Raw genomic sequence first — 26,802 nt, forward strand, 5'->3', positions numbered from 1 at the left:
GCTTCCCGTGAGCAGTGCCACTGTCACGGGCTGAACTGGGAGCAGCCCCCAGGGCTGGCCTTTCAGAGAGGAACAGGCTGGCCTTTGTTTCCGCGGCCAGCTCGGTGCTCAGCCCAAGGGGACAAGCTGCAGCCGTTTGGGTCCCGTCTAGGGGGCTGTTGGCACCGGCGTCAGGCATGCGGCCAGCCATCCAGGCAGCTTTCCCTTGCAAGGACTGCGCCCCGCGCGCCCACCTCCCCAGCACTGGTCGCACCAGGCGAGCTGGCACCTAGGCCCCTTTGCTTCCCCAAAGCTAGGCCTGTCTCTGCTTCGCTAGCTCTTTGCTGGGTGCCTTTCCTCAGCCGCAGCGCTCCCCCGGGGCTGTCACTCGCACACAGGGGACCAAGGCAGCTTGCACTACGACGGTACCTCTCTGCAGCCTGCCGTCAGCGATCTTACTTCAACTCCCAGCGTCCCCGCTGCCCCGTGCTCCCAGCCTGCACTGAGGTCCTCCACCCTTAACCCTTTACTCCAAAAAAAGAATAAAAAACAACCACTTCTGGTGGTGCCGCCCCAAAGAAGGGCAGATGGACATCTCCATCCTTGCTGCTAGCGAAGCCGCTCATCTACTTCCCGCCGCGTTTGCAGTTCAGCCTGCGCCACGAGAACGGGCTCGCAGACCTTTTGCTGCCCCGGCTCTGGCGGGATGCTGCAGGGCTGGGTTTCACAGGGCACAGCTGGGGCGGTCAGGCCACGACCACAAAGGAAAAACACAATGGCACCCCAGCCCTTTTTTTCTCGGGCCTAACCTGCACCCGTCTCTCGAACGAGGGGGGCTCTGTGGTGCAGCACAGAAATCCAAACCGCAAGCCCCAGGGCTTGTTTCTGCTGTTTATTTTCCTACCTCACATTACAGACCTGAGGCACCTTTTTTTCCAGCCTGCTGCCATGCCGTGAGAGCAAACACTGGGAGCTTTTGTGTGCGTTTATTAACAGCCCGGAAAAAACCAGGCTGGAGGGTGGAGGCCTCTCTAGCCAGGGAGCATCTCAGATCTGCAGGGCGTTTTGGAATAAGCTCGTCCCCAGAGCCACGAGGACCGGGCAAGACCCTCTCCTCCACCAGCGCTGCGAGCCATCCCTCATTGAAACGCAGCCATGCCTGGCGCTAGCAGAGCCCAGCTGGCACGGGCGAACTTTGGAGCTTCTGTCTCGTTATGCAAATCAGCGCCCGTGCGGCCCCCACGCGAGCAGGTGCCAGGAACTGGGCCCTGCGCAGAGCAAAGGCAGGACGGTTTGGCTTCTACCACCACCGGCTGCAGCGACGCCGTGGGTGGCCGAGGATCCGGGAGTCCTGCAGCGACGCATGCATGCGCTTGGAGCAGCCTCTCTTGGGCCCGTGCTACCCAGACCGCCGGCTCCTGGAGACGGCCCAGCAATGGGGAGGGAGGTGGCAAGGTGCAGGGAGACCTCCAGGTGCGAGGTGACAGGTGCTGGACGCAAACCAACCCACGGTCATTAAAAACACTGGGGTTGACACACGTATTTATTTATAAAGGACGTCTCTGCAGGGGAAGGGGTCCGAGATATAATGGCAACAGCAACAGAGCACGACAGGCCCGGCGGCATCCGCGTCGGCACAGCCGCGAGCAGCGTTGGTGCTGGCGGGGTCTGGCTCCCACCGGGCCGGGATGGGTCGTGCATCGTCAGCCTCAAGGCAGGGACAGGTGGCACCGCATTTCTTAGCAACAGGCTAAGCCCAGATTAGCACAGCCCTACAGCGAACCACCTCTGCACCAGGGATTTCCAAACAGGGGCACCGAGGACCTGGGCAGCCTTTGGAAAAAACCCATTTCCTCGACTAAGATGTCAGAGAGGAAATACTGCATCCTCCATTTGACCCTGCCTGGGCTGGGACTTGCAGAAGGATCTTGTGAGGCTTCCTCCACCCCGCTCCAGTCACCCCGACCCCCGGGAAGAGAGCGCCGTGCTGCCGCGGTCTACAAGTCCCACGAGGGCCTGGGTTTCGGCAGTGACACGTGCAGCTTTCCCGCCTGCTCGGTGCCTGGGCTGCACCTCTGCTTTGGATCGCACCAGGGCCGGGCGCAAGTTTGAGGGCTCACGGTTGACGGTGCTGTGGGACAGAGCTAGAGGACGTGGGGCAGGACTGGCCCCAGCGCCACTGGTTTTGGGGGCTGAAGGCACCAAGGGAAAAGCTGGGGGGAGGTTTTACAGGCCTGGTGTTGAAGGCCCCTGGCAGCACGCAGCTCGGGGCCGGCAGCTCCTCGGGCCAAGAGGATGGGTGGCTTGGATGGCAGCTGCAGCCTCAGCCCCAGAGCCTGCCTGCAAAGAGGGGCACCCTTCATGCCAGCGACGACACGGGGGCTCCCCGCTGCACAGGTCCGGGGACCCCTCAGGCGTACGTCTCCCTGCTCCCGCCCTCAGCAGCCTAAAGCGGGGCTGGCCGAGCGCCCGAGGGGGTAGACTGGGCTTTGTCCCCAGCCGCACTGCAGCCCAGGTGCAGGAGAAGCGTTCCTCTGGGACAGCCCCAAAATCCACCCCCCAGGCACCCTGCGCACGGCCCTGGGCCGGACCGGCGCGTGCAACAGCTGGGAGCCGTCCTGCGGGGATGGGAGAAGCCCACGGGCGCCGTCCTGCCTGGGCACGATCGAGCAGAGGGAGTTTCCTAGCAAGCCTTAGCCGAAGGGAGAGAGCTACAGCGGTCCTAGCGCGTGCCCAGGGCCCCCCAGCCCCTAGTCCGCCTGCAGGCCCTGCTTAACCCTGGAGGGCAGCGAGGACGCAGTAGTGGAGGATGAGGACCGCGCCGCCGGCCAGGAGCTGCAGGATCGGGGCCAGAGCCCTCCGCCCAGCACCGTTGACGTGCACGTGGCCGTCCAGCTTGAGACAGCTGGCCTTGGGGCCGGCGGGGCAGCACTCCTGGTAGCAGGTGGTGGCCACTCCGCCGGCGCACACGGGCTTGCCCGTCTTGCAGGCTTTGCTGCACCCAGCGACATAGCTCGAGCCCGTCTTCTTCATCTGGCAGGAGGAAGGACGCAGGGGTTAGTGTGGCCTGGCCCTGCCCGCCTCAGGCTCGCGGTCACAGACCTGGCTGGCTATGCAGCTTCCTGCTGGAGCCTGGGGAAAACGAGCACTGGGCCCCTCTCCGGAGCACCCTGGGGTGGGACAGGAGCCACAAACACCCACATAAGCGCTACCCCCAGCCAGAGCAACTGCAATGTGGCTGCACCGCCATGCCCAGAGCTGCCCGCCCCGCTCCCGGCTCCCCGCGGCCCCTTTGCTGCAGCTGCGGTACCTCGCAGAAGTTGAAGCCGACGATGCACCGGCTGGCGGGCTTCTTGCCCTTGAAGCAGCCGTCCCCGCGGCAGGAGAAGGTCGCGCACACTTTGCCCTGCGAGAGAAGGGGGGAGAAGCCGCTGGTGCACCGGGGCCAGGACTGGAGGGGGCAGTCGGCGCTGGTGCCATGCTCCCTGTTTGGGGGGGAACTCGCACAGCGGGCGCCAGTGCTGGCTCTCAGCTGGGTCCTGGGCTCTTGTCTGAGCTGGGCTGAAAGAGCAGCTCGGGCAAAGCCAGCGTGGTCGAGACAGCTGCATCGTGTGGGGTCAGAGCCCCGTGTCACATGCACCCCAGGGGGTTTCTAGCAGGGGCTGTGGGATGCCCAGCTGCCTGCCTGCCCCCTCCTCTATCCTGGCACGGACGAGAAGCAAACCCCTTCGGGAATCTCTCCGGAGCGTCGTGGGGAAGCAGCTCCCCAGCCTGCCTTGACCAAGGGTGGTACCTACGTTTCTCGGGGGGGCCTTGGTGGTGGTGGTGGTGGTGGTAGGTGCCGGCGTGGTGGTGGGTGGCAAGTCACCTGCAGCAGACATGAGAAAGGGCAGGTGAGGCCAAGCGCGGGACCTTGGTGCCCGCGGGGGACCCCAGCGCCCACGGGGGACCCCAGCGCTGCACGAAGCCCCTGCCCGGCGCGTGGGCTGGTTACCGTAGGCGGTGGCGTTGAGCTGCAGGCAGAGGGGCGAGCTGCAGCACTCCAGGGCGCACGGGCTGGCGCGCATGCTGCCGTTGGCCATGCACATCTCCGTGCCGTTCACCCCCCCGCACGCGCTGCTGCACCGGGCCGTGTAGTTGGCGCTGGTGACGCGGTGGAGCTGTGGAGATGGAAGAGACGTGGCACCGGCTTCTCGTGCCCTGCCAGGCCAGGGCCACGCTGCCCCGCTCGAGAGCCAGCGCCTGCCAGCACCCAGGGGCCACGGTGCCAGAGGCGGCCGGCCCCTTCCCCTGCACTGTGCCAGCTGTTAGGGTGCTGGATCCGACCAGACCTGCCTTCCCCGCCCCTGGAGCCCAGCAGGATTGCAGCCCAGGGCTTCAGGGACCCCCATACCTCGCAGAAGGAGGCGTTGTGGCAGGCCACGGTGTCGTTGGCATAGGCCAGATCCTGGTAGCATCTCTCCCCCGCGCACTGGAAGCTGTGGCAGGTGAGCTGCGGAGACAGCATGCGCCCGTCAGCACCGCCAGCCCCGGAGCCTGGACAGCCTTGCCGACCCATGCACCGCTGCAAGACGGCTTGCAGAGCCAGGCTGCACCCCTGATCCGGCTCGGGCTGCTGGCATGCCAGGCACCCCCGGGCAGTGCCCGTCCACCCCGCCGAGCTGCAGCCCCCGGCCCTGGCCGAGACAAGGAGCTGAGCAGCGCCGGTGCATCCTTACGGGGCTGTCTGCCGTCTCGTTCATGCTGGGGACCGAAGACGTGGCATTGACCAGCTCGAGCTCTACAAGACAAGGACGCGAGCGCTGCATCAGCACAGGGCACCCCTCGCTACCCACGCGCCGCACGGGGAAAGCGAAGGGCACGCGGTCCCAGCCACGTGCACAGGGCAGGGCATGTGACAGGCCTTTCCCAGGATTGAAAATGCCCCCTGAAGGGGCAGGGGGACCTGGAGCTTTCCAGCTGCCACGGGCGGGACAGCCAGGGGAGGAAGGACTCCCCAAATCCAGCTCTGCCAAATGAGCCGCCTGTCCCCACCGGGTCACCCGCATCTCACCTGCTGCGGCGAGAGGGCTCCGGGGGCTGAAGCGCGGAGCCAGAAGGCAGAGCAGGAGCAGGCCTGGAAGAGACCGAGATGCACAGGGCAGCGTCAGGGACCCGCCGAGGCCCAGGAAGAGCCGCGTCTTGGAGCACCCCACTGAGCTCCCGGCGTCCCGTGGCCGACGCTGCACCCCAACTCACGGAGGAGGAACAAGACCTCCGAGCAGGCTGGGACGGTCCTCAGCACCTCGCTCCAGAAACGGAGCTGCTCTCACCTGGGACGGGGCTGACGCGGTGCGGGAGACCTGCCATCTTCAGCCGGGGGCAGCTCGCTTCGACTGGACCCTGGGGAGAGAGAGCCAGAGTTGGGCTTGTGGCCACGGGCATGGCCGGGTGTCAGCGGCCGCACCTGGGTCCTGCCAGCGGGCTGCCCCCTTCCCTGGCTCATGCTCCAGGGGTGCGGCAGGGCTCCAGCGAGGCCAGCTCCCACCGCGGCCCCAGCGCCGTCTGCAATGAAACCCGGGGTCTCCTTGCAGCCACATTTCATGCCGGGAAACAGCCTTGCGAGCGCCCGCGGGGCAGGCCCAGCCGCTCGTCTCAACAGACCTGGCTGAGGACAGACGTGCCCAGCTGCTGCCCCGCCAGGAGGCTGCCCCTTGCCCGAGGGGCACGGCCACGCTCGCCCCTGCAGGCCACCGCCCTGGCCCCGAGCGGCGACAGGAGCCTGCCGAGCCGCAGCGGCGAGTTAACGAGCTCCGAGCCAGGCCTCGGGGGCAGCTTCGTCGCCATCCCAGGGCCCCGCGGCCCCGAGCCAGCCAGCTGGCCCTGGCGCCCGCGGGACTCTGACTTCCTCTGCCCGGCGGCACTGAGCGTCCACTCCTGAGCCCACTAATGGCCCCGGAGAGCTGCAAGGGGAAGCCAAGCGTCCCAGGGCGAGCGCTGCAGCTGCCTCTGGTCACGCCTTGCCCCGGTCTTGCCCGGCAGCACCCCGCCAGCACTGACCCCCGGCTCCGGCTCTAGGTCTGTGCCCCAGATCTCAGCAGGGGAAGCTGCCTTCCTGCCGGGCATGTGCTCGGGGGCTTTCCCCGGTGCTCGACTCTTCTCCCGGGCAGCCTGGGCCCCTTTGCTCCAGGTCATCGCTGTGCAAGAGGCAGCGCCGCGAAGGCTGCACGCTCAGCCCGGGGCGTAGGCAGCGCGGACCGGCCCCGGCCCCTCCAGCCTGGCACGGCTCTCCCGACCTGCCATAGCAACCAGCTGCAGGAGCCCCCCCCGGGCCCGCGGCTCCCTGGTAATGATGCCCGCGGGAGCACGTTGACGAGGCAACGCTGTGTTTGCCGGCGTCCGCGGGGAGCGGAAGCACGCGGGGGCTGCTTGGCACCGAGGGGGCCCGAGCTGCCGGGAAACCAGAGCAGGGTCAGAGCCAGCATCGCCCCCCGTCCTGCCTCTTCTCAGGCTGGGCTCCCCCAGGGAACAGCCCCCCATCGCCGTCGGCGCCCCTCCAGTCGCAGGGAGGGGTGAGCACAGAGCATCCCCACCTTGCATCCCCCCTTGTGCAAAGGCGCCTCTTCTAAGCACGGCGCCTTTTTGGGGGAGCATCGGAGCCACAGCAGCCCAGCGCTCCAGGCAGGAGGGGCGCGTGAGCCCCTCGGCCCCGCGAGCCTGCTAGGGCAGAGACCCGGTGAGCAGGATGCAATGACCTACCTGGGCGTGGCGGGCTCCAGGACCAACGTCCCAGTGCCCGGGAGAGGAGCGAGGGGGACGGGCGATGCTGCGGCCGGTCCTGGCTGCACCCAGGCCTTGTGCCGGCTGCTGCAGAGGAGCGTCTGCACCTGGGGCTGGGGCAGGGGGTGACCTGGCAGACGCCCGTTTCCAAGCCTCCCCGTGCAACGGCCCCTCAGGGCTCAGCAGCAGCAGGCACAGCCCATTCGCTTGGGTGTCTAATTGGCAGGGCACGTAAACAGGCAGAGGCACCGCTCACCACCTCCCCTTGCAGGAGACGGGGATGCTCTGGGGCTCGGGTGGATGGGGCAGGTCTCAGGGTCAGCGGCCACCTCTCTTCCACATCATCTCCCTCCCCAGCATAATGCGTGAAGTCAAGGCCGCCAGTCCCTGGCAGAAGCAAATGGCCTGGGCAACGTGCAGGACATCCATCAGGCAGCCTGATGCAACAGGGAGGGAGGCTTTGGCCAGGACGAGAGACTGCATCAAGTCAGCATGGCTTCATCCTGGTCCGAGTCAGTGCCAGCATCGGGAGATACTTGCACGGAGCCCCAGGACCAACGGGCAGTGCCCCCAGGCCGGCCGGGCCTGGAGCTTATGGAGCCTAGCAGCACCAAGCACGTCCAGAGGTCGCCCGCTTCCCACCCGGGACCACACTGGCAAGGGCAACTCAGCCCTGGTGCCCACAAGGGCAGGACCCCGTTCTCCTGCATCAAGCAGGCGCTGGGAGCTGGGCCTGAGGTTCTCCAGCAAAAGCATTGCATCTTAGGCACCGCTGCCTGCCTCCGCCCTGCAGGGAGCCCCTGGCTCTCAGCCCCGCTCTCTCCTTGCGCCTGGCCTTTCCCACCAGCTCCTGGAGCCGTGGCTCCTCGCCCCCCCAGCTGGAAGCAAGACCCCGCCAGGCGCAGCGACCCGAGGGAACGGGCTGACAGGAATAGCAAAGTCACAAAAGCTGGCTGATGCCGAGACCCTGGCCGTGCCCTGAAGCTGTCCTAGTCACTCCCCCGTTGCAGACTAAGGGGGAAGGAGCATGGGGTGAAGATCCAACCTCTGGCCATGGCAGCAACAGCCTTCGTCCCAAGGGGCTCCCACAGCTGGGCCAGGCAAACAGGCCCCTCCATGCAGGGCACTGAAGCCCATATTACGGGGGCAGCCCAGAGCCATCCCAGCTTGGCCCCTCTTGGCTTTGGGCTCACGCTGGGCTGGCCTGGATGCAGAATCAGGCAAGGTCCCAGGGCCGTCTCCCCCCGTCCCTGCCCAGGCTCTCTTCTCCGTCACGCTCACTCACCTCCAACAGCTCTGCAGCCAGCTGCCGGAGCCGGGGTGGGTGGGTCGTCTGTGCTCAGCCGTGCTTGCTGCCCGAGGGACACGCAGCTCAGGTGTGACGTGCCGGTGCCAGGCAGGCAGTCCCACCTCTCTGCCAACAGCCAGCAGCTCAGCCCATCAGCCAGGGAGAAGCATTTGCTACCTGCCCTGTCTGCCAAGGGAGGTGCCTGCTGCCATGCAGGGGGGCCTTCACTGGCTGGACTGGCAGGTCTCTGGTCAGTGCCGTCTCTTCTCCACCGCCTGCTGCTGCCATGCTCCGGCGTGGGGAAAGAAGGGATGGTGGGGAACACAGGATGCTCCCTGCGGGGCAGAGACCCCCAGAAGCAGCAACACCTGCTGCAAAGCCCAGCAAGGCTAGAACCGAGCAAGGAGTCTGCCATCTCGCAGCTCTGTGCTTCTGCCGCCTTTGCACCCACTTTGCCTGGGCAGAAGCAAAAGCACTCGCTCTGGCAACTGCATCGCCATCCTAGGGCTGCAGGCAGGGATGGGGTCACTCCACACAGGGCAGCTGTCTTTAGCCCCCTCCTGCTGTCCTGCTCAGCGGATGAGCCACCCCTGCTCAATTCCACCAGCCTTTCGAGGCTAAGGAGAGGGCAGGGGTAATGACTGCAACCAGCCTGCCTGCCTGATCAATTAGCCCTAATTACACGCTCTGTCATCCCAGACCCGCTCTCCCACAGGAGCTCTGGCCACTGGGAGTTTTGAGTAACACGCCGAGCCAAACAACTTTGCCAGGCAGAGGAGCCCAAGGGAGATGGGGCCTTACAGCAAGGGCAGTGCCCTGCCCCGTACAGACACTCACCACAGTGACCCATTTAGGGAGAATTACGGGATGTCCCCAGGGGGGGAGGATAGGGGCCCCCCCGAGATCACAAGGGCAGCTTATGTTGCAAAGAACAGGACTTAATGCAGTAACCCCCCCACCCCCGTGCCTTCTGCCTGCCTCCACCAGACCCTGTGGGTGCAGGGGCTTTGCTCAGTGGCTCCAAAGCTCACCAAGCAGTGGAAAGCCCTGCCTGCAGCCAGGCTCACGTAGGTGCACCCCTAGCTGAGCTCCTACAGCTCTGCATGCTTGCTCAAAAGGAAGGCAAATCTCGCTGGCTTGCTAAGTCACTCCTATTCCACTTCTAGCACCCAGGTAGAGCAGAGGGAACCGTTTGACAGCCTGAGTGGGGACTGACCCACACACAGAGGGACAAGCAGTGCCTGTTGAAGGGGACAGACCCAGGCTAGGCTGTGGTGTGGGTGCCCTCTGCCGAAGAGTTCTGCAAAAGGCAGCCGAGACCCACCCAGTGGCAGGGGCTGGTAATGAGCACGTGTGGATGACAATGCTCCTCAGCCACGAGAATGGCAGGAGCCATGCCTGCCGCCTCTCTGGGACCGAGCAAGGAACGACAGCATTGAAGTGTGGGACTTCCAGTGCAAATAGGACACCGACACAGAAGCCAGGGGCCATGGATGGTCAGGCTAGGCCTTTCCGTGCCAAGGTGGGGTTTCATCAAGCGTAGGCTGAAGCCCCCATGGAGACATCATGTGCTTTATTCTGCATCCCAGGCAGAGACAGGCCAAAGTGCTCCCCAGTGTCTCCCATTGCCCTGCCCCAGCAACACAGCTATACACAGAGCACATGAGAAGGGCCTTTGCACTGGGGCCAACCCAACCCTTGACCAAATCGGCACTGCCCATCAGACACGGGGAGCCACCAGGGTCCCACTGGAGCCAAGTGAGACCCCCAAGGAACATGCGCACTGGACTCAAAGGCATGTTCACATGCACTCTGTCCCACCAGACCTGGTGGGTGACAGAAGTGTGGGGCTGGGGTGGGATGATGCTGCTCAGCAGGGAGACAACAGGCATTTCCTTACCAGGCTGCAAAGGAGACCAAGCTACTCGGCATTTCCTACAGCAAAATCCGTTTATTTTTTGCAGCATCGCTTTAGTATAAAACACACTGAGCTCTCCCAGGCTCGCCAGTCACCAGCAGGAAGGGGCTCTGCGAAACGGATGTTCATGCAGAACACAAAACGCGCACACGGAGAGGGGAATGAACAGCTCCACCAAGTGCCTCGGATGCAGATCTTGGAGCAAAGGGCTACAACAGCCCCTGGCGCTTCAGGTCTTCATAGGTCTTTTTGTTCACCACGTTCCCACTGGAATCCTCGTATTCCTCCTGGAAGGGAAAGGCGAGTTGCAGTTACCTGGACGCAGCATGAAGGGGCCCAGAGAACCTGGGCTGAAATTCAGCTGTACCTACATACTCAGTTGCCCCAACTCCTGCCAGGAGACTGTGATTTCCCCCAACCCCACACCTCTCTACAAGTCTCCAGACTGCAAGGAGAAGACATGTCTGTCTGCAGTAAGGAGGGTGAAGCATGCTGGTCTGACACAGGGCTGCCCTGGGGAGAATTTCAGCTGTAGTTTAGCAGATTGCCTGTTATTTAGATGAAAGTCTCTCCCTTCCCACGTGCTAAGGATAGGAGGGCAGGGCTGCATGTCCCCAGCGAGGAGCCAGCAGCATGACCAAACAGGACTTCTGTAACAAGCAGGGCAGGCAGCAAGCCCTGGTGCTAAATTCTGCAGGGTAACAAGGGAACCGCTCCAGAGACGCCCAAACACGCGACCCCCGCTCACCTCTGTGTCAGGCTGCCATCTCTCTGAAGCTTTCTGTTGCTTCAGCTTTGCCCACACTGCAAACAGAGCCAGCAAGGACAAGAAGGTCACTTTCTTTGAACACCAGCACTTAGCATGCTGATGCCGACACGCACCACGCAGGTCCACAGCTTAAAGGAGCCAGAACACAATGGCTGAGCCGCTACCTGGGAAGCTCCCCGTGTTTCAGGGAGAGGTCTGGGCTCTGAACAGCACGTGACCAGACTGTAACTAGGGTTACATCTAGGTCTCCCCTGTTACTAACAGACAACCAAGGTGCTGACCCAGAGAGAAGGCCTGCCATTCAGCATGCAGGCACAGTGAGCAGTTCCCACACGGGCCCTGAAGAACAGCAGAGGAAACAACTCCATCTCCTCCCAGTTCTGACCAGAGAAATGGGGCGACATGACTGTGGCACCCGTTCCTGCCCAGGATAGGGGGTCGGACCCGATGATCTGTTTAGGTCCCTTCCAACCCCAAGCACTTTGAAACTATGAAATGCTGACATCACTTACATGAGACCGCGTCCTCGATCTGTGTGACGTTGGCAAAGTGGGCCGTGTTGGGAATGCCCAAGCATCTCATCCCATGAGCGTGGCGCCACTCCTGGAGGCAAAGTGAGATTGGTGAGCAGGAGAACAACACAATGCTCCTGAAGTCAGGCAACATCACCCCTACATGAGAGCACTGAACCTCTCCCTTCTCCGCCCCCCCCAATCTAGAATTTGGAACACCAAAGCAACCGCTCTCCAGACTTTCCAATCTCGTCTCCTATTCTGGCATCACTGTGTCCACAAGCTGTTTCCTTTGTGAGCCTCTTACAGCACAAAGAAAGGGCGAGAAACCCATTCTGAATAACTAGGGAAGTGTGACTGCAAAGCCACAAAGGAGCAGTGGCAGCCCCCAAGAGCACAGGTTTAGAAACCAACCACCCACCTATGAAAGAATCACAGAAAACGAGGGCTGGAAGGAGGTCACATCTAGTCCAACCCCTGCTCCAAGCAGGACCAGCCCCAACTACATCATCCCAGCCAAGGCTTTGTCTACCCGAGTCTTGAAAACCTCCAAGGATGGAGAGTCTACCACCGCTCTGGGGAGCCTGTCCCAGTGCTTCACCACCCTCCTCAAGAGAAAGTTTTTCCTAATATCCAACCCCTCAACTTCCCTTGCTGCAACTGGAGCCCATTGCTCCTTGTCCTGTCATCTGCCCCCACTGAGAACAGGCCAGCTCCAGCCTCTTTGCAGCCCCCCTGCAGGGAGGTGAAGACTGCTATTCAATCCCCCCTCGGTCTTCTCTTCTGTAGCAGTTGGGCTCACAAGGACCTCCAAATCTAGTGCCCTCAGAGCTTACAGCTGAGCTACAATCATGTCTATTAATATTCATTTAAAATCTGTCCTTCCATGAGGACAGCAGAATGGCAGAAACACAGAACTCATGCCAGAGATTCTCAGTGGAACCGCCTGGTCCTGACAGAGGCTCACTGACAAGGCAGGAGAGGAATTTCCCCAAAGCAAACAGAGGCCGCACACAGAAGGTTTGGTCCTGCCCACCCCAACACTGTCTGTGTAAAATTCACCTTCATGTAAACAGCACATGTGTGAGATGCAGAAATGCACAGTTCAGGAGCCCCATCCCTTCATACCTTTTATAATTAGGCTTTTATGACCCACAAGCAAATTCCAAGAAGAGACAGCCAGGTACACAGCATTTCCACTAATAAATGCAGGTACCTGAGCACGTGCATGTAACACCCCAAAAGGCCAATTACTGCCTGAATGTGCTCTAAAGATTATTAGCAAGAATCTTCCAACTGAACCAGGCTTGATTGGATCCATCAACCAGGCTGCTGCAATAATGAGTTTGCCAACAAACTGCCCGTAGCTAATGCAGCATCCCTTCCCTGCTCGGCACTGGAATCCCTACTGCCCGGGGGGGGGGGACCTTCCACAGATAAGGAGAAAGGATGCTTAAATGCTGCCTTGGAGAGATCCAGACAGCATCCCCTGAAAGCAGCCACACCAAGCAGGAGCTCAAACGTTATACCATCACCTCTGGGCCTGAAGGCATCAGGCCCTAAGAAAGACTGTTCACTCACAAGAACAACCCAGAATACGAGTTGATGTTTCAATGTCATGCTGGGACTTACTGCAAAGTGCCGTTGGAAGGCCTTGGGCCCCCGGTAGGTGTAGTTACCGCAGATCTCACAGTTATAGTTGATGTTCAGCCCGTGCAGTTTGTATAACCAATAGGGGATTGGCTACAAAACAAAAAACCAGGACAGGCACATCTTAGGTCAGAGGGCAAGACAGGCTCACACTACAGGGCAGTGGGGATGCAGCCCAAGAACAGTATCCTCACCTTGCCATCCCAGCCCAGAGGCAGGTTTTTGGGGTTGTAGATGATTTCGTTATCCTCATCTTCGCTTTCACTCTCACTGATCTGCTCCTCCTCCTCCTCTTCCCTCTCCTCCCCTGTGCGCGCTTGCTTCCGCTGCACATTCTCGTGGGTGAGATGTCTTTGTTCCTAAGATGCCGGGAAGCACACAAGCATAAAAACTGCAACAGGCTGGCAGTGGGCGAATAGGAAAAGAGGATAGCTTCAGCAGCATCTGCTCCCAACTGCTCTGCTTTGCAAACACAGAGGTCTCTGCCCGTTCTACTTGGAACAGCAGACTGGGCACAATGCGTTTCTGACCAGGAGATGATCGCAGTAAGCCTTAATTATGATTAGCATGAGCAAGCTGCTTATCAGCAGTGGTTGCTGCCTGGCTGAGGGACTGACATAAGAACAGAAGGCGAGTGCAAAGACACGGATGCACGCTCGCTCTCAATCTCCTAGAGATAAACCATTCTCCCCCTGCTGATACAGCAGACACCCAGAAGTGAAGCTGTCTAAAGGGTCATGACTTTCACAGCAGAAACAGCCTCCCAATATGCTGCTCACAGGAGAGAGCCAATCCTCTGCACTACCAGCTCAGGGACGTGAAATCCAATCCACATGAGCTTCTAATTACTGCTGACAAGAACATACCATTCAAGCCCCTCTTGTGAGAGGCACCAAGTGTTTAAGGCACTGGGCATAAGAATCCCCCATTCCCACACAGTGTTTAGGAAAGGCTGGAGCGGAAGACAGGAAGGAGCTTCCAATAACTGCTTGAGGGCACCTGAAGCTCAAAGGGAAGAAGTAAAACACCTTACCCCGAGGATTTCTACGTACTCGTAGATCTGAGCTTCCAGGAAGGCAAGGTCCTTGTTCCTCTCTGTGTCCCTACAGATAGATAGGAAGATTGGGTAAAATCCCTTCAAGCATGACAGATGCCCTGCACACACTCAGCCTTTACAGATGCATGTGACCAGCAGCTACTAAGAAAGCAAGAATCAAACATCCCATATGGTGTTGCTTGCAGGAGGCTCAGGCCTGCATCTGCCCGCTTAGTGCTCATTTAACCCCAGGTGCACAGCATCCTAATGCTCTGGGAACATCTCGACCGCATCACTTGTAGCTACAAGGGTTAGGAGGTCTCTTACAGAGGGACAACAGCAGCAAAAAATGAAATAAAACAAAGGAGGGGACAAACAAGGGAGTGGGTCCAGTCCCAGCAAAGGGCCCCAGTCACCCGAGGAAGGGAATCCTTGGGGACTCACCGTTTGCTTCCTTTTGTCTTTGGGTTCTTGGCAAACAACGAAGGATCAAGTGCCTCCAGGGACTTGCCTTTTGTGCTGAACAGCCTCTGAGCCCGCTCCTCCAGGGTCCTGAGGAGACACAAGGAAGGAAAGGGGAAGCCAGGAGGCAGCTTTACCTTAAGTGTGTTAAGCGCACACAACCAATTACATTCCAGATCAAACTAGAGGTGTGGAGTTTCCCACAAGCACCACGTTCCAATGATCAGAGAGGAGCAGGGCTTAGACTCTCGCATTAGACATGCTTTCCCACGTGCTCTTTCAGCCTACTGCTCCACATTACAAGCTAAACTCCAGTATAATTCTCAGAGTTCATGGCATGACCAGTTATTAGAGCGCTCTAAACAGCAAAATGCTTTGTCTTATGCTGAAAGAATTACTGCACTGATCTTTGGAACGAGAAAGAACAGATACTCCACGCAAAAGGAGACAAAGCGGAATACTTACCCTCCACATTTCAGACCCAAAGCCAGTAACGCAGATTTCAATCTGTCCAATCCCAGCGAGGCCAATTCCTGCACAATTACAATAAATTAGAATGTACAACAGCCTTGCTTCCAGGGGCTGCTCGCAACATGCCCTGAGCAGGGGTATATGCCCCATCCACTTTAGAACAACAAAGCATTAAGTAAAAGCAACTCACTCCTCCATAGAGCAACAGCATCTATGGCAGGAGCCTGACCTGAAGTTCCAAGTTATCCCACCTCAAGTGACAGAAGCCAAAGGCCACCTCCTGTCCCTTCTCCACTGAGTGGCCGTGAACCCATTATGACATTTCAACAAACAAAAGCTCAAAGAGGAGCAGAGGGGAGTGGGTTCCAGCAGGGATCCCATGGGATGAGCCCCGTACTGAGAACATACCTCCCATGAAGAAAACGCTGAGAGATCCAGGTGGGCTCCGGCATGGGTGAGGGCACTGCTGGTCTCTTTCTGCCAATAAAAGGCACGTACATTGCCTAGTTAGTCTCCAACAGAACTCAGTAAGCAGAAACTCAAAAAGTATCCTAAAGCCCCAAGAGCAGCTCTTCCACTCTTCAAAAGGGACTTCTTAGCATTAACCAGTGCAGATGGCTCTGAGAGAGCTCCCACATGTTAAAAAGTTTGCAAGCGGCAAGCTGTGTGTGAATTGCCGTGGCACACAGCTGCACTCTGCTGCCAAGCTCCTAGCCTCTACGGCTTTTCTACACAGGCAGGGTGTACGTGAGCTCACCGGCCAGCCAGGGAACGTGCCGTTGTCCCACTTCTTCTCAAACTCAATCTGAATCTTTCCAAAGAGTTCGTTCTGATCCAGCAGCGGCTTCACCCGATCCGAGTAGTCCTGCAGGTACTCGAGGAGCATTTCTAGATATCTAGAAGACGAGTCACCCGCACAGATCAGTCAGTATCACTGCTGGTCCAGGCCCTGGTGCATCACACACTATGTCCCTCAACCCACGATTTACTATAGTGTTTCCCGATACCTCCCTTCCTCAAAATACATCAGTCAAGCTGCTTTGAACAATTTCAGGGATTACTTCAACAGAAACCCCAGCCTCCCTGAAACTGCACCTGTTTCGCGTTTGTAAATTACCGAGACAAAATACACAGTTGACAAGTGCAGGCCACTTAGGCTGTATGCGTTTAATCACACTTGCAATTTAAGCTAGGGGAGCCCTAGCTTTGTAAACAGCAGACAATTTGTCAACGACAAAAGAGGCTCAACATTCACATGCAGCAACTTATCTAGGAAGCAAATGAACTCAGGAAAAGAAGTGGACAAGCAGCTGTAAGGGAAATAAACACACTCGGTAGCTGTTTGTACACAGATATGAAGCAGTGAGAGAACAGAGTGCGATTCTTGTTCCTGCTTGCATGCACTCCTCACATATTCAAACACGCTTCTGGCCAGATCTGCGTTATTCCTATCTTGTTGGACCTTCCCTGGCAGCGTCATTCTATATGCTATCTACCAAGCTCAACACATTGCTTTCAAATATGGGATCTGCAGATGGCAATGCCATGATGTACATCTTGGAGACAGTTAGTCTCCAACAGAACTCAGTAAGCAGAAACTCAAAAAGTATCCTAAAGCCCCAGGAGCAGCTCTTCCACTCTTCAAAAGGGACTTCTTAGCATTAACCAGTGCAGATGGCTCTGAGAGAGCTCCCACATGTTAAAAAGTTTGCAAGTGGCAAGCTATGTGTGAATTGCCGTGGCACACAGCAATTCACTGTGAAATGCTGAAATGCTTATTCCAGTGGGATCGATACTGTAACAGTACACCTCTAAACCAGGATGGCTTCGTTACATAAAAGTTATACCTGCAGACGGCAAACAGGCCTACTGCCTGCGCCCCTGCCACCTAGCTGGGACTCGCAATAAGAGCTGCTTAGCAAGTTACCAGAGACAGCTGCATGTCTCTTCCTGACGCTGATTTAATTTACACAAGGATACAAAACGGATGTCAATTCAGCTGCGATACGTGTTCATCTTTCCACAACCTTTATAGTCAGGAACTTCCAAAGTGCTTCCAATGTAAACACTGGTTCAGCAGTATGAGCAGAAGCCCAAGACCAGGACAAGACCTGGGTAGCTTCCAATACTTCTGCCTCATTACACAGCCATGTTCAAAGACGGAGCAGAAATGGGCGTTACATTTTTATTGTCATCCTGACAAATGGGAGTTCTCACATCTCGGAGCTGTTGTTCCCAGCTCTGCAAATTTTGCTTTAAGCAGTTTCAAACATTTTCTTCCCAACCATAAGGGCAACGAAGATGGAGAGCACCACTCTCAAGAGTGCTCAGCATGGAGCTAAGCCCGCTCCAGCTGAAGTCAGTAATAATTCTGCTATGGACTTCCAGCAGAGCAGAGTTAGGCCAACACTGGCATTTTTTTTATTTTTATTTTTTTAAATATCAGCAAACTGACACCTTGATCTTCTTGTGCGTTTGTGAGAGGTGGTGGGCCCTGGCGAATCCTGCCTTTATGAAGTATTAGAACAAATTACTTACTCATCTTCCCTCCTGTGATCACTTTCCCCTTCCCCTCACCCTGCAAGCAAGCACTTTAGAGGCTCTTTTGTTGGTGCAACTGCAGCCAGATCCTATAGAACAAGCCCACACAGAATCGGCCATTTGTTTAAAGATATAAAATCTTACGGTTGCCCTTGCAACCAGTCTTGACTTGTGACGTTTGTGCAGTTTCCTCCAGGACTTGAAAGAGCATTACAGAAATGAATTCCTCCCAGAGGTTGTTGTGGCTGAAGCTGTATTTATACAAGGACCCACCTCTTATATTCTGCATTTTTTCTTTCCTTGGGAATGTCGAAGAGCTGGTCAAACGTGGACAAGTATGTGATGTAATCCAGTTTCTGCACAGACAGAGGCCGAGTTAGATTTTATACACAGGATGGCACAGTTAGCAGGTTTACAGTTGCATACTGGACCACAAGTGGCACGTTCTTTTGTCTCTGTTCTGGGCTGCACACTGCCAGCAATCCCCATCTGCCACCTTAAACACCATTGGGTATTTGGCAGGAGGAGGCAAAAGATGGCACAGCCTCTTTCAGGACCAATGCCTATATTTCTGGAGAGGCTTTGAGAGCAGTTGTGGACCAAGGGGGCAAAGGGGAGAGCCCAGGCAAGAGGCCCTTCAGATTTAAAAGCATTTAAGGTGCAGCCACCAGCCAGCAGAGTTCTGTGTAGCCATCTGTAAATGCCATCAAATGCTGTGCCCTAAGCTTTCAAGAACAGACATGAGCATCTCTCAGACTACTACAGCTTACCTCAGATGACTTCAGGTTAATATACTTGAGGTAACAATCGTGCAGATCCAAGTACCGGCCATATCCTTCTTCATCTGTAAACTCTACTAGATCTAAATAAGACAAATGATGAAAGGAGAAGTATTAAAGATACAGGAGCTCACTGTACCCATTTCTGAGAACCTGCAAATCATGATGATTCACGGGCTTTGCTCCAGTTACAAGCTAGGCTTGGGGCAAGATGTTTCTAGTGTGTGACCAGCCAGCTAGCTGCTAAACTAGAATAACGGTCTAGAACCATCCTCCCGTGAAGCAGCTCTACTACAAAGCACTGGGCATAACGGGCAGAGGAAATGAAATGGAATCCAAAAGCAGTTTTCAGAGTTCTTAATAGAGATGATTCAGAGATAGGCAAGGCGGAGTGTAAACTCACACTGGCCTTCCACTACAGGTGGGTTTAAAATGAAGCTGGGGCTTACTTTGTGCCTCTTCACTGGGGTTCTCTCTGGCCTTCAACAGCTCCTCAAATTCCACAGACATTGGAACACAGATCTGCAGGAAAGAGCACAAGTTACAGTGAAAGTTATTTAGCTGCTGTCAGTGAGAGCGGACTGTGCTTTCCTGGGTGAACCCACCAAAAAGCATCTAGTCCCATGTTCGAGATCAGCTTGTCCCAAATCGAATGCTCTATGCAATGGCAAGGGCAGAAAATAAAAACTCTACTGATGCTGATTTTGGGTGCTCTTCAGCTTCTCTTGGAGAGCAATTCATCAGGACATTCACATGTGCCATACCAACACACATGCACGCGCCAGACATTTAAAATCACCACATGGCAAAAGACAGAACCTAGCTACAGAGTTGAGAAGAGCCAGGGTTGTGGGATCTGTGTAGCTTGGGGTAGAAGGCGCAAGATGAGAAATACCAACAGCTTTAGAAAGCAAATGCTTTGAATGTCCCCTGCTAAATCAGCCGAGACCACCTTCAAATTCCAGGTGCTCCTTGGAGCGAATGGAGCTGGATGCCACAGAGCATCCCTTCCCTCCCCACAGCAGGGATATCCTCCCAGACACTTCTTGCAGCCCACGTCTCTTTTCCCCACACAAAGCGCAGGGCCACTGACCTCGTTTGGGTGCTTCCGATGAAATTCTTTGATCTGCTTCAGCCGATTATAGAATTCTGCAAACTCATTTGGCCCCGAAATGGCGCTGAGCTCCTCCTTCCGTAACCTGAGGTTCCGCAAGAAACAAGTTGAATCAAATGAGAGGGCAACAGAGGATAGGATAAGGAGCATCTACAAAGCTGATCCCATTTCTTTTCATCTCACAATTACACGAAAGATTCCCCCAAAACCGGCCATCTGCCCTCAACTAAATTTCATACGCTTAACAGTTGCACAGAGATCTCATACTCGGAAAGGTTTGGATTTGGGAGTCCAGCTCTCCTGGTCACCTATAATGCGGTAAGGTGCTCCCCAGTTACGGGCCTTCGGGTCTAGTCCAAGAAAAACACATCCATTTCACATGATAAAGAACCCAGCTCGGCAGTAAACCCAGAGCATTGGTTTAAAACGTTCAAACACAGAAGTCAGATGCCACTGGCGTGTATGATTTTCTGGAAAACCTGAATATACTAGGTCTTAAAATGAACCCGGAGAGTTTTATTAGCACCCACACATAACCACTTTGTTGGCTTTTGGACTACAATTCTCTCTGTTTGGGGTTGACTGACTTCTCAGGAGAGCAAAATAAACCTGACCTTTTGTGCACCTTCACTAACTGAATCTCATCAAGCCACTACTTCTCCAACAGGGCACTTTAGAAAATGTATGCTACAGCTGAATTGTCTCCCACCCCACGAAACATTTTGGATCAGACAGTGTTCAACAGCCCTCCGTAACAACATGCTGCTCTATGGTACTAATCAGATTGCTCTAGGATTCCCAAAGATATCCCCTGTTAATGATATATAATCAACACAAAAGTTTCCCTCCCGTCTTGGCAAGCGAGGTCAAAATCCAGGAAGGAAACTTAAGTTTATTATGGAGAAAAGAAGAAGGAAAAAGCAGAACAAAACCTCTTCTTTTTTAATCCCTAAAGGTGCGCTGATTTACATGCACTACAGCCCTGGCACTTTTTGTTCCAAGTAGGCTTTCAATACCATCAATTCCTTTGGGATCTTTGCAGAGCACAAAAGTGAAATTTATTCTGCAGAGCTTTCAGCTCTAGGAAAGGTCAGACAAGGCATTTTGGCAAACACTCACCCATCTTTGTCATCATACAAATCTCTCAGATTGCCACTCACTTCCATGTACCTCTGAGAAAAGAGCACACTACATGTCAATGCTCTGCCTGCACTTCTGCAACAAAGTACCGCGCAACAAAGTAGCTGAAAAGGCTTCCTTGAGGGCTCTCATTAGACAGAATTATCCGCTGCTCCTTTGGTACCAACAAATAAAGGCTCATTAACGAGCAATAAAAGCAACACTGGTCCATTTAGCTGCTGAAGGTGTTTCCAGGAACAGCATCACGTTTCCAAGTCATTTTGTGCTCTTCGGTGGAAGTCAGCTTATCAGTAAGGGGCTACAATGTAATATTTATGTAACTGTAAACAGCATCTCCTTCAGCTTGTTTGAGCCCGATTACCTCCTGCCCAAGGCAGGGGACCGGGCTCAAGGATCTTACAGGTCCCTTCCCGTCCTATTCTATTCCATGCAAAACTTACAGCAGCCGTACAGGTGCTGGGGCTCAAAGTAAACGCATCTAACCCACGCTCCATTTGCCCAAACCCAGGTCAACAAAATGCTTAAGCACCCTCAGGAGAACGCAGGGGAAGAGACCTTGGGGCGTCACACAAAGCACGTGCAAGAAGAGCACAAGCCCTTTTCCATTTACACTCAGAAACAGAGATGTCCGGGTGTTTAAGCGCCATCGTGGTCGGTCGTATAACAGCGCGCCGCTGGACTCCGACGGGCTGCCCACAAGGCATGGCGGGACGTCTCCCTTTTACCGCGCGTCCCGCGCCCCGCTCTGGGGCGTTTCTCAAGTATCCCCACAACGTCCCTGTCGCGCCGCGCTGCGCCGTGCCCGCTCCCTCCCGCCTCCCCCCCGGCCAGGGTGGCCCACGGGCATCGGGACGGGGCGGCGGCGGTACTCACGTCCTGCATCGCGCGCGTGCGGTGATCCGAGTTAATCTGGTCCCGTAACTGCAGCCCGGCACAGAAAGAGACACAGGGAGGGAGAGATGTTAGCGCGGCTTCACTCCCAGCTAGGAGACGCGGCTGGGCAGCGCGTGCACTCGCACACAGGGAGACGTGGCGGAGAGGTGTGTACACACACACACACACACACCCCACCACAGACACACGCGCACACCCCCATCCACAGACCCCCCCTTGACATACACACGCACGCTCACACATACCCCCATCCAGACACACCCCCTTGACGCGCACACCCCCATCCACACACCCCTTGACACACACGCACGCACACACCCCCATCCAGACCCCCCCGCTTGACACACACGCATGTACACTATACACCCCCCCATCCAGACACCCCCTTTGACACAGCACACGTACGCACACACACCATCCACACCCCATCCAGACCCCCCCACTTGATGCACACACATGCACACTATACACACACACTGCCCATCCAGACATCCCCGACACACGCATGCTACACACACACCCCATCCACAGACCCCCCCTTGACACACACACATACATGCACACTACACACACACCCCATCCACAGACCCCCCCACTTGACACACACACACACACACACACGCTATACACACACACACCATACACCCCCCATCCAGACCCTTGACACACACACACACACATGCACACTATACACCACCCCCCATCCACAGACCCCCTCTTGACACACACGCACACTATACACCCCCCCATCCACAGACCCCCTCCCCCCTTGACGCACGCACGCACGCAGGCGCACCGTGGACTTCTTGGTGAGCATCTCCTTGACCATGACGTCCATGAGCCGCTCCTTCTCCTCGTGGTAGCGCCGCTGCTGCTCCAGGATCGTCTCCATCTTGGCCCTCCCGCCCGCCGCCCGGAAGCAGCCCCGGACCACTTCCGCTTTCCCCTCCTGCCGCCCGGAAGCCGGTTACGCCACTTCCGCCTCCCTCCTTGCTGCCCCCGAGTTTACCGCCCTCCTCCCACTTCCGGCGCGCCGGCCGGAAGTCACGTGGGGTGTCCTATTGCGTCCGGACGGAAACTGCTGCTGGCGCGAAGGTTCCGCCGCAAAAAGAGCCCCCTCCCCCTCCCGCTCCGCAGGGGCTCGGCTCCAAACCCGCCAGGTGTGCACACGTGAGCGTGTGGGTGGGACACACATGCACACACATAGTCCCGTGTGGGCACATGTGCACATACACGTGAGCATGTGTGCATGAGCATGTGCACATAATGCCAGAATGTGTGTGAGTGTGCACATATGTCAGCACGTGCAAGGGTGTGCGCGTGTGCGTAGGTTCAGTGCACGGGTCCAGCGCGGTGAGACGTCTGCCACCACCGCTGCCCACGACTCGGCCCGGCCCTCTTACAAAACCGGGGGGGGGGATTCTTGGAATTTGTTAAAATTTGGGGAATTTGCAGAAAAAGACCGCGGCTCCAGCCCAGGACGTCTGAGAAACCTGTCTGAGCCTCGACACGCCCGGCCCACGAGCGGAGAAACCCGGTGTGAAATGTGAAATGTAAAAGAGGAGCAAACGATAACGAGGGGTGCAGGATGCAGAGGAGCGACCTGGCGACGGGAACCACGGAGCGACTCGCAGAGACCGAAGGACGCCGAGCCAAGGTGCCTGCACGTGCCGACGGGTGACGGCAGCGCTCGCGGAGGCGATAAACACCTCTCCTTATGTGCATTTTAGGAGCTTGGATGCATCTAGAAACGTGAAATCTCTTATTTGATCATTGGGATTCATAAACAAATAATATATATTTTTTTAAAGCAGTGGTGCCCCCCCCCCCCCCCCCCCGGCATTTGAAGCTGAATCTGGACGTTCAGGCCTGGACGCGCGTGCTCGGGTGAGCGGCGCTGGAGAAGGGACGGGCCCAGGCTCTGCCCCAGGGATTTTCCAGGCTACGATGAGAGACGGGAGAGAGCAGGGAGCTGCAGCAAACAGACGCTGGGAGCTGGAAGGATCGGTGCGGCGCCACTGCTCAGCAGGGCTCTGCGGGCGCAGCATGGTTCAGGGCAGCGCCGCCCCTGCGTAGCCGGCGGGATGCACTGACGTGCAAAGGTGCTTACTGGAAAACCCCACAAAGAGGTGATGGAAGCTGCGGCAGCGGCAGGGCAGTCAGGAGTCGCGGTGTCGACGGTGCCCATGCAGCGGGGAGAGCTCGAATGGCCTCACGCGTGTAGACGAGTAGCTCGTGTGCGTGCGGTGGCACTGGGAAGCCCAGCAGCAGCTGCAGCAAGATAGGCGCACGAGCCAGCTAGGAACATGCCCTTCGTGGCAGCATTTCCAGTTGATGCTTGAAGGGCCCTTTGTGCCTGAAGCGGTCTCATGCCTCTCCCCACAATACAGTTGGTCCAATAAAAGGTATTATTTAAAAAGAAAGAAATGCTTCTCATATATTTCCTTGTCTATCGTGGCTGCAACAACTTTAATAACAACGCCGTTTGAAATGTGGGGACGTCTCATTTATGATCAGCTGGCAGCTCTTCCCTGGAAGGGAGCGCCACGCGCCCCTTTGGCGGATAGGGAAATAGGAACAAGCGTTTATTTTGCCTCCGGCAGATGGCAAGCTTGAGCTGTCCTGGGAAAGAGCCTGCAATCAATCTCTCCCTGCTCTCAAGGTGAGATGGCTTTGGCGTTTCTTTCCCTCTCCTCGTGGGGCTGAGCTCTGGCTCCCTCCAGCTGGAGCAGCAAGAGGATGTGCCCCAGGCCGGCGGGTCAGCCAGCTGTTATCCTCTGGGCTTCCCCAGGTGTCCTGCTCCCCTACTCCCAGTGAAATGGGAGACTGAAATGGGAGCAAGTTAGAGAGCAGCTGCAGGGGAGACTGACTGCTCAGCACTGTGCAAAACTGGAGGAAAGGGGCAAGCCCAGAACCAGATAATCCAGCAGGCCCCGTTCCCAGCGCAGCGTGGGAATGCAGGTGCAAGCTGACATAGGCTGGCCCACTGCCCACAGCAAGGGGCTTCGCCAGCAGTGCCAGCCACCTCGAGCAAGCACCATGCACCGAGATGGGCTCTGCCTCCTGACTGAGTCTGCTCCAGTCCTTGCAGCCACCTACCTGCATGTGCTGCACCCCGCTCAGCTCGGGGGCATCTGAGCTGGGGTGGGAGGGAGGTTAACAGGGGGCTGCAATTCTCCAGCACCGTGTGGGCCCCTCTGGCGCTGCCCTGCCCCACTGGGGGTCTCGCCTGCCCTGTGCACAGCCAGGAGCTGGGGGCCGCGCTCTCTCCCGGCCACGTGGAGGGGTTTCAGCTGAGCGAAGCCCTCCCGCTGGCCGGCGGCCAAGCCGCCTGCAGCCCCACGCGGATGGTTCTCTCCCCAATACTGTCCATATATGGTGGCACAAGCGGCAGGGAGATGCTGCCAGTTGGATGCAGGAGCAGGAGTGACCTGCGCGGAGGCACAGCGACCTTTCTCAAGGAACAAAGACGGAGTGGGAAGGGCAGAGTCACAGGGGGGAGGCTGGTAACTCGGCCGCGGACTCGGAGCGGAGCTGGACAGCAGCCACGGGACGTGCCTGCCGGAGGGGAAGGGGCCAAGAGGGTGTTTGGGAAGGGCAGAGAGGGGGTCAGGGAGGAGCAGGGCATTGCAGCGACTCCTAACATGGGTGCCGTGCAGCCAAAACACGTGTACGTTTGCACACACACACACACCTCTCTCTCCCAGCACTCGCTTGCACGCACCATGAGTGCAGGACTCACCCACCCCCCTGCAGAGGATCCCCGCAGTGGGTCCACGTCCCTCAGGGCACACGCAGCTGGGGGTGCAGGGACACGCCTAGGGCCCCTGCTCGGGATGTGACAGCTCCCAGTCTCTGGTCACAGTTGCAGCTGTCCACCCCGGGGGCACAATCATTTGTGCCACCACATGCGACAGCCCCGGCTCCCTTCATCCCCAGCAGCTGCTAACGGCTCAGATCCAGGCCCCCTGCGCTGGCTGTGGGGTTTCTGCTTGGCCAGCGTTGCAGGGATGGGGGTGGAGGTATCCAGTCAACACCCCCCTCTCGTTACGCAGTCCCTGCCCCAAGGGATCCGGCCTTTTCCTGCCATGCCGTGACATTGCTGGCAGCTAAATTAAGGCTGATGAAAGCAGCAGCAGCAAGTGGACTGGGCACGGCCTGCCCGGGGCTCCCCTGCTCCGCTGGGAGGACGCTGCCCACTCCGGGGCTATCGCGTGCCATCGCTCTCCCACGAGCCGCCTCGGTTCTTCCCTATGAACGCCTGGCTAAAAATAAAGCCGGAGATAAGACCCCGGACTCGCCGTTCCCCCAGCCCGAGACTCCAGCCCAGGAGAGGGGAACACCTGAACCTCAAGTCGCGTCCCACCCACCCACCCCGCCGGCTCTGGCTGGTGGAGGGGCTCTCTCCGGGCTTCACCACCATAGGGAAAGCCCGTGGAGAAGGACCGAGCCTCCCGTCGCCAGTCTGCCCCGTCCTGCAGCGGGAGGTGGGGATGTCTGGAGCTGGCGCATGGCCCCCAGCCGTTGCGAAACCCGGCAGCTCTGGTTCCTGGCCAGCAATGCTCGTACGGACGTGCTAAGAGAAGGGCAAGTTGCCCCAGGGCTCAGGCCCACGGCAGGGGTGCAGGAAGCCCAGCTGGGGCATGCCCGGCCTCGAACACCCCGTCACCCCGGGGCCAAGAGCTGCACAGGGGGAGAGAGGGGTGCAGGGGCGGCTTCTTTCCCCGTCCTGCCCAGCTGCCTCTCTCCCCCTTTCCTGTTTTCCGCCAGCTCTCGGGGGACCCGTGTGCATGACATCACCCCGCCCCCTCCCGTAAATCCAGCCCCGCGCGGCGCGTCCCGTGACCCGCTCCTGACAGGGATGAAATCCAGATGTTCCCGCACGACGTGCAGCTGGGCCCTTGCCTTTTTTGGTGAAAAACGTGAGGCGCCGGAGCCCAGCTGGAAGAGGAGCCCGGGGGCCCTCTCGCCAGGAAGCCTGCTGCGGTTAAGCCCTGGGAACGGCGCAGGCTGCAGCGCGTGGGCCGAGCCACGAACCAGTGGCTGCGCTGGAGCCGGCGGCTGTTCGGCCTCCAGCAAAGAGCCAGCAGCCCCGGGGACCCACAGCCCGGCTTGGGTCACGGGGCAGCAGGAGCACGGAGGTCCCAATGGAGCACGATGCTCTCACGAAGCTGCTCGGAGCCAGAGCCAAGGGTGCGCAGGGCCGCGTCCTTCGTGCCGCGCAGCCCCCAGCTTCTTCTGTCTGGAGAGCGGCGTCGCCGCGCCGTGGGGGCCGGAGGTGGGGACCCCGCGGCCCAGAGCGAGCCACGATGGGGAGACGGCACCTCCAACGTCACGGAGAGTCACCGAGCTCTGACGAAGCCGCCGGCTGCTGCTGGGGACCGGCAACCCTGCGTGGTCCAGCAGATGCAAGCCGGCCCATCCCCTTTCGACCGCATTCGTCCCAACCGTCGTCTCCCCCGGCCCAGAGAAACCCCCCGGAGCACGTCG

General features: G+C 57.9%; 2 protein-coding genes across 2 annotated transcripts; both read right to left on the reverse strand.

The window, feature by feature from the left end:
• Positions 1 to 1,511: 1,511 nt before the first annotated feature.
• LOC109283785 (uncharacterized) lies at positions 1,512 to 5,359 on the reverse strand. The gene is made up of 8 exons (XM_019490228.2): positions 5,292 to 5,359; positions 5,033 to 5,095; positions 4,698 to 4,759; positions 4,373 to 4,471; positions 3,974 to 4,139; positions 3,777 to 3,847; positions 3,290 to 3,385; positions 1,512 to 3,012 (listed from the first exon to the last, which is right to left on the reverse strand). The coding sequence occupies exons 1-8, from the start codon at positions 5,326 to 5,328 to the stop codon at positions 2,752 to 2,754; spliced, it is 855 nt and encodes a 284-aa protein (XP_019345773.2). The 5' UTR covers positions 5,329 to 5,359; the 3' UTR covers positions 1,512 to 2,751.
• A 4,598-nt stretch (positions 5,360 to 9,957) lies between these two features.
• SF3A3 (splicing factor 3a subunit 3) lies at positions 9,958 to 22,233 on the reverse strand. The gene is made up of 17 exons (XM_006264869.4): positions 22,109 to 22,233; positions 21,292 to 21,339; positions 20,398 to 20,450; positions 19,258 to 19,363; positions 18,614 to 18,686; positions 18,156 to 18,247; positions 17,659 to 17,741; positions 15,602 to 15,740; positions 15,253 to 15,321; positions 14,839 to 14,906; positions 14,356 to 14,463; positions 13,909 to 13,978; positions 13,070 to 13,234; positions 12,858 to 12,968; positions 11,226 to 11,316; positions 10,693 to 10,748; positions 9,958 to 10,231 (listed from the first exon to the last, which is right to left on the reverse strand). The coding sequence occupies exons 1-17, from the start codon at positions 22,202 to 22,204 to the stop codon at positions 10,154 to 10,156; spliced, it is 1,506 nt and encodes a 501-aa protein (XP_006264931.1). The 5' UTR covers positions 22,205 to 22,233; the 3' UTR covers positions 9,958 to 10,153.
• Between the last annotated feature and the right edge of the window lie 4,569 nt (positions 22,234 to 26,802).

Source organism: Alligator mississippiensis, chromosome 6 (assembly GCF_030867095.1).
Source record: "Alligator mississippiensis isolate rAllMis1 chromosome 6, rAllMis1, whole genome shotgun sequence".
NCBI lineage: Eukaryota > Metazoa > Chordata > Crocodylia > Alligatoridae > Alligator > Alligator mississippiensis.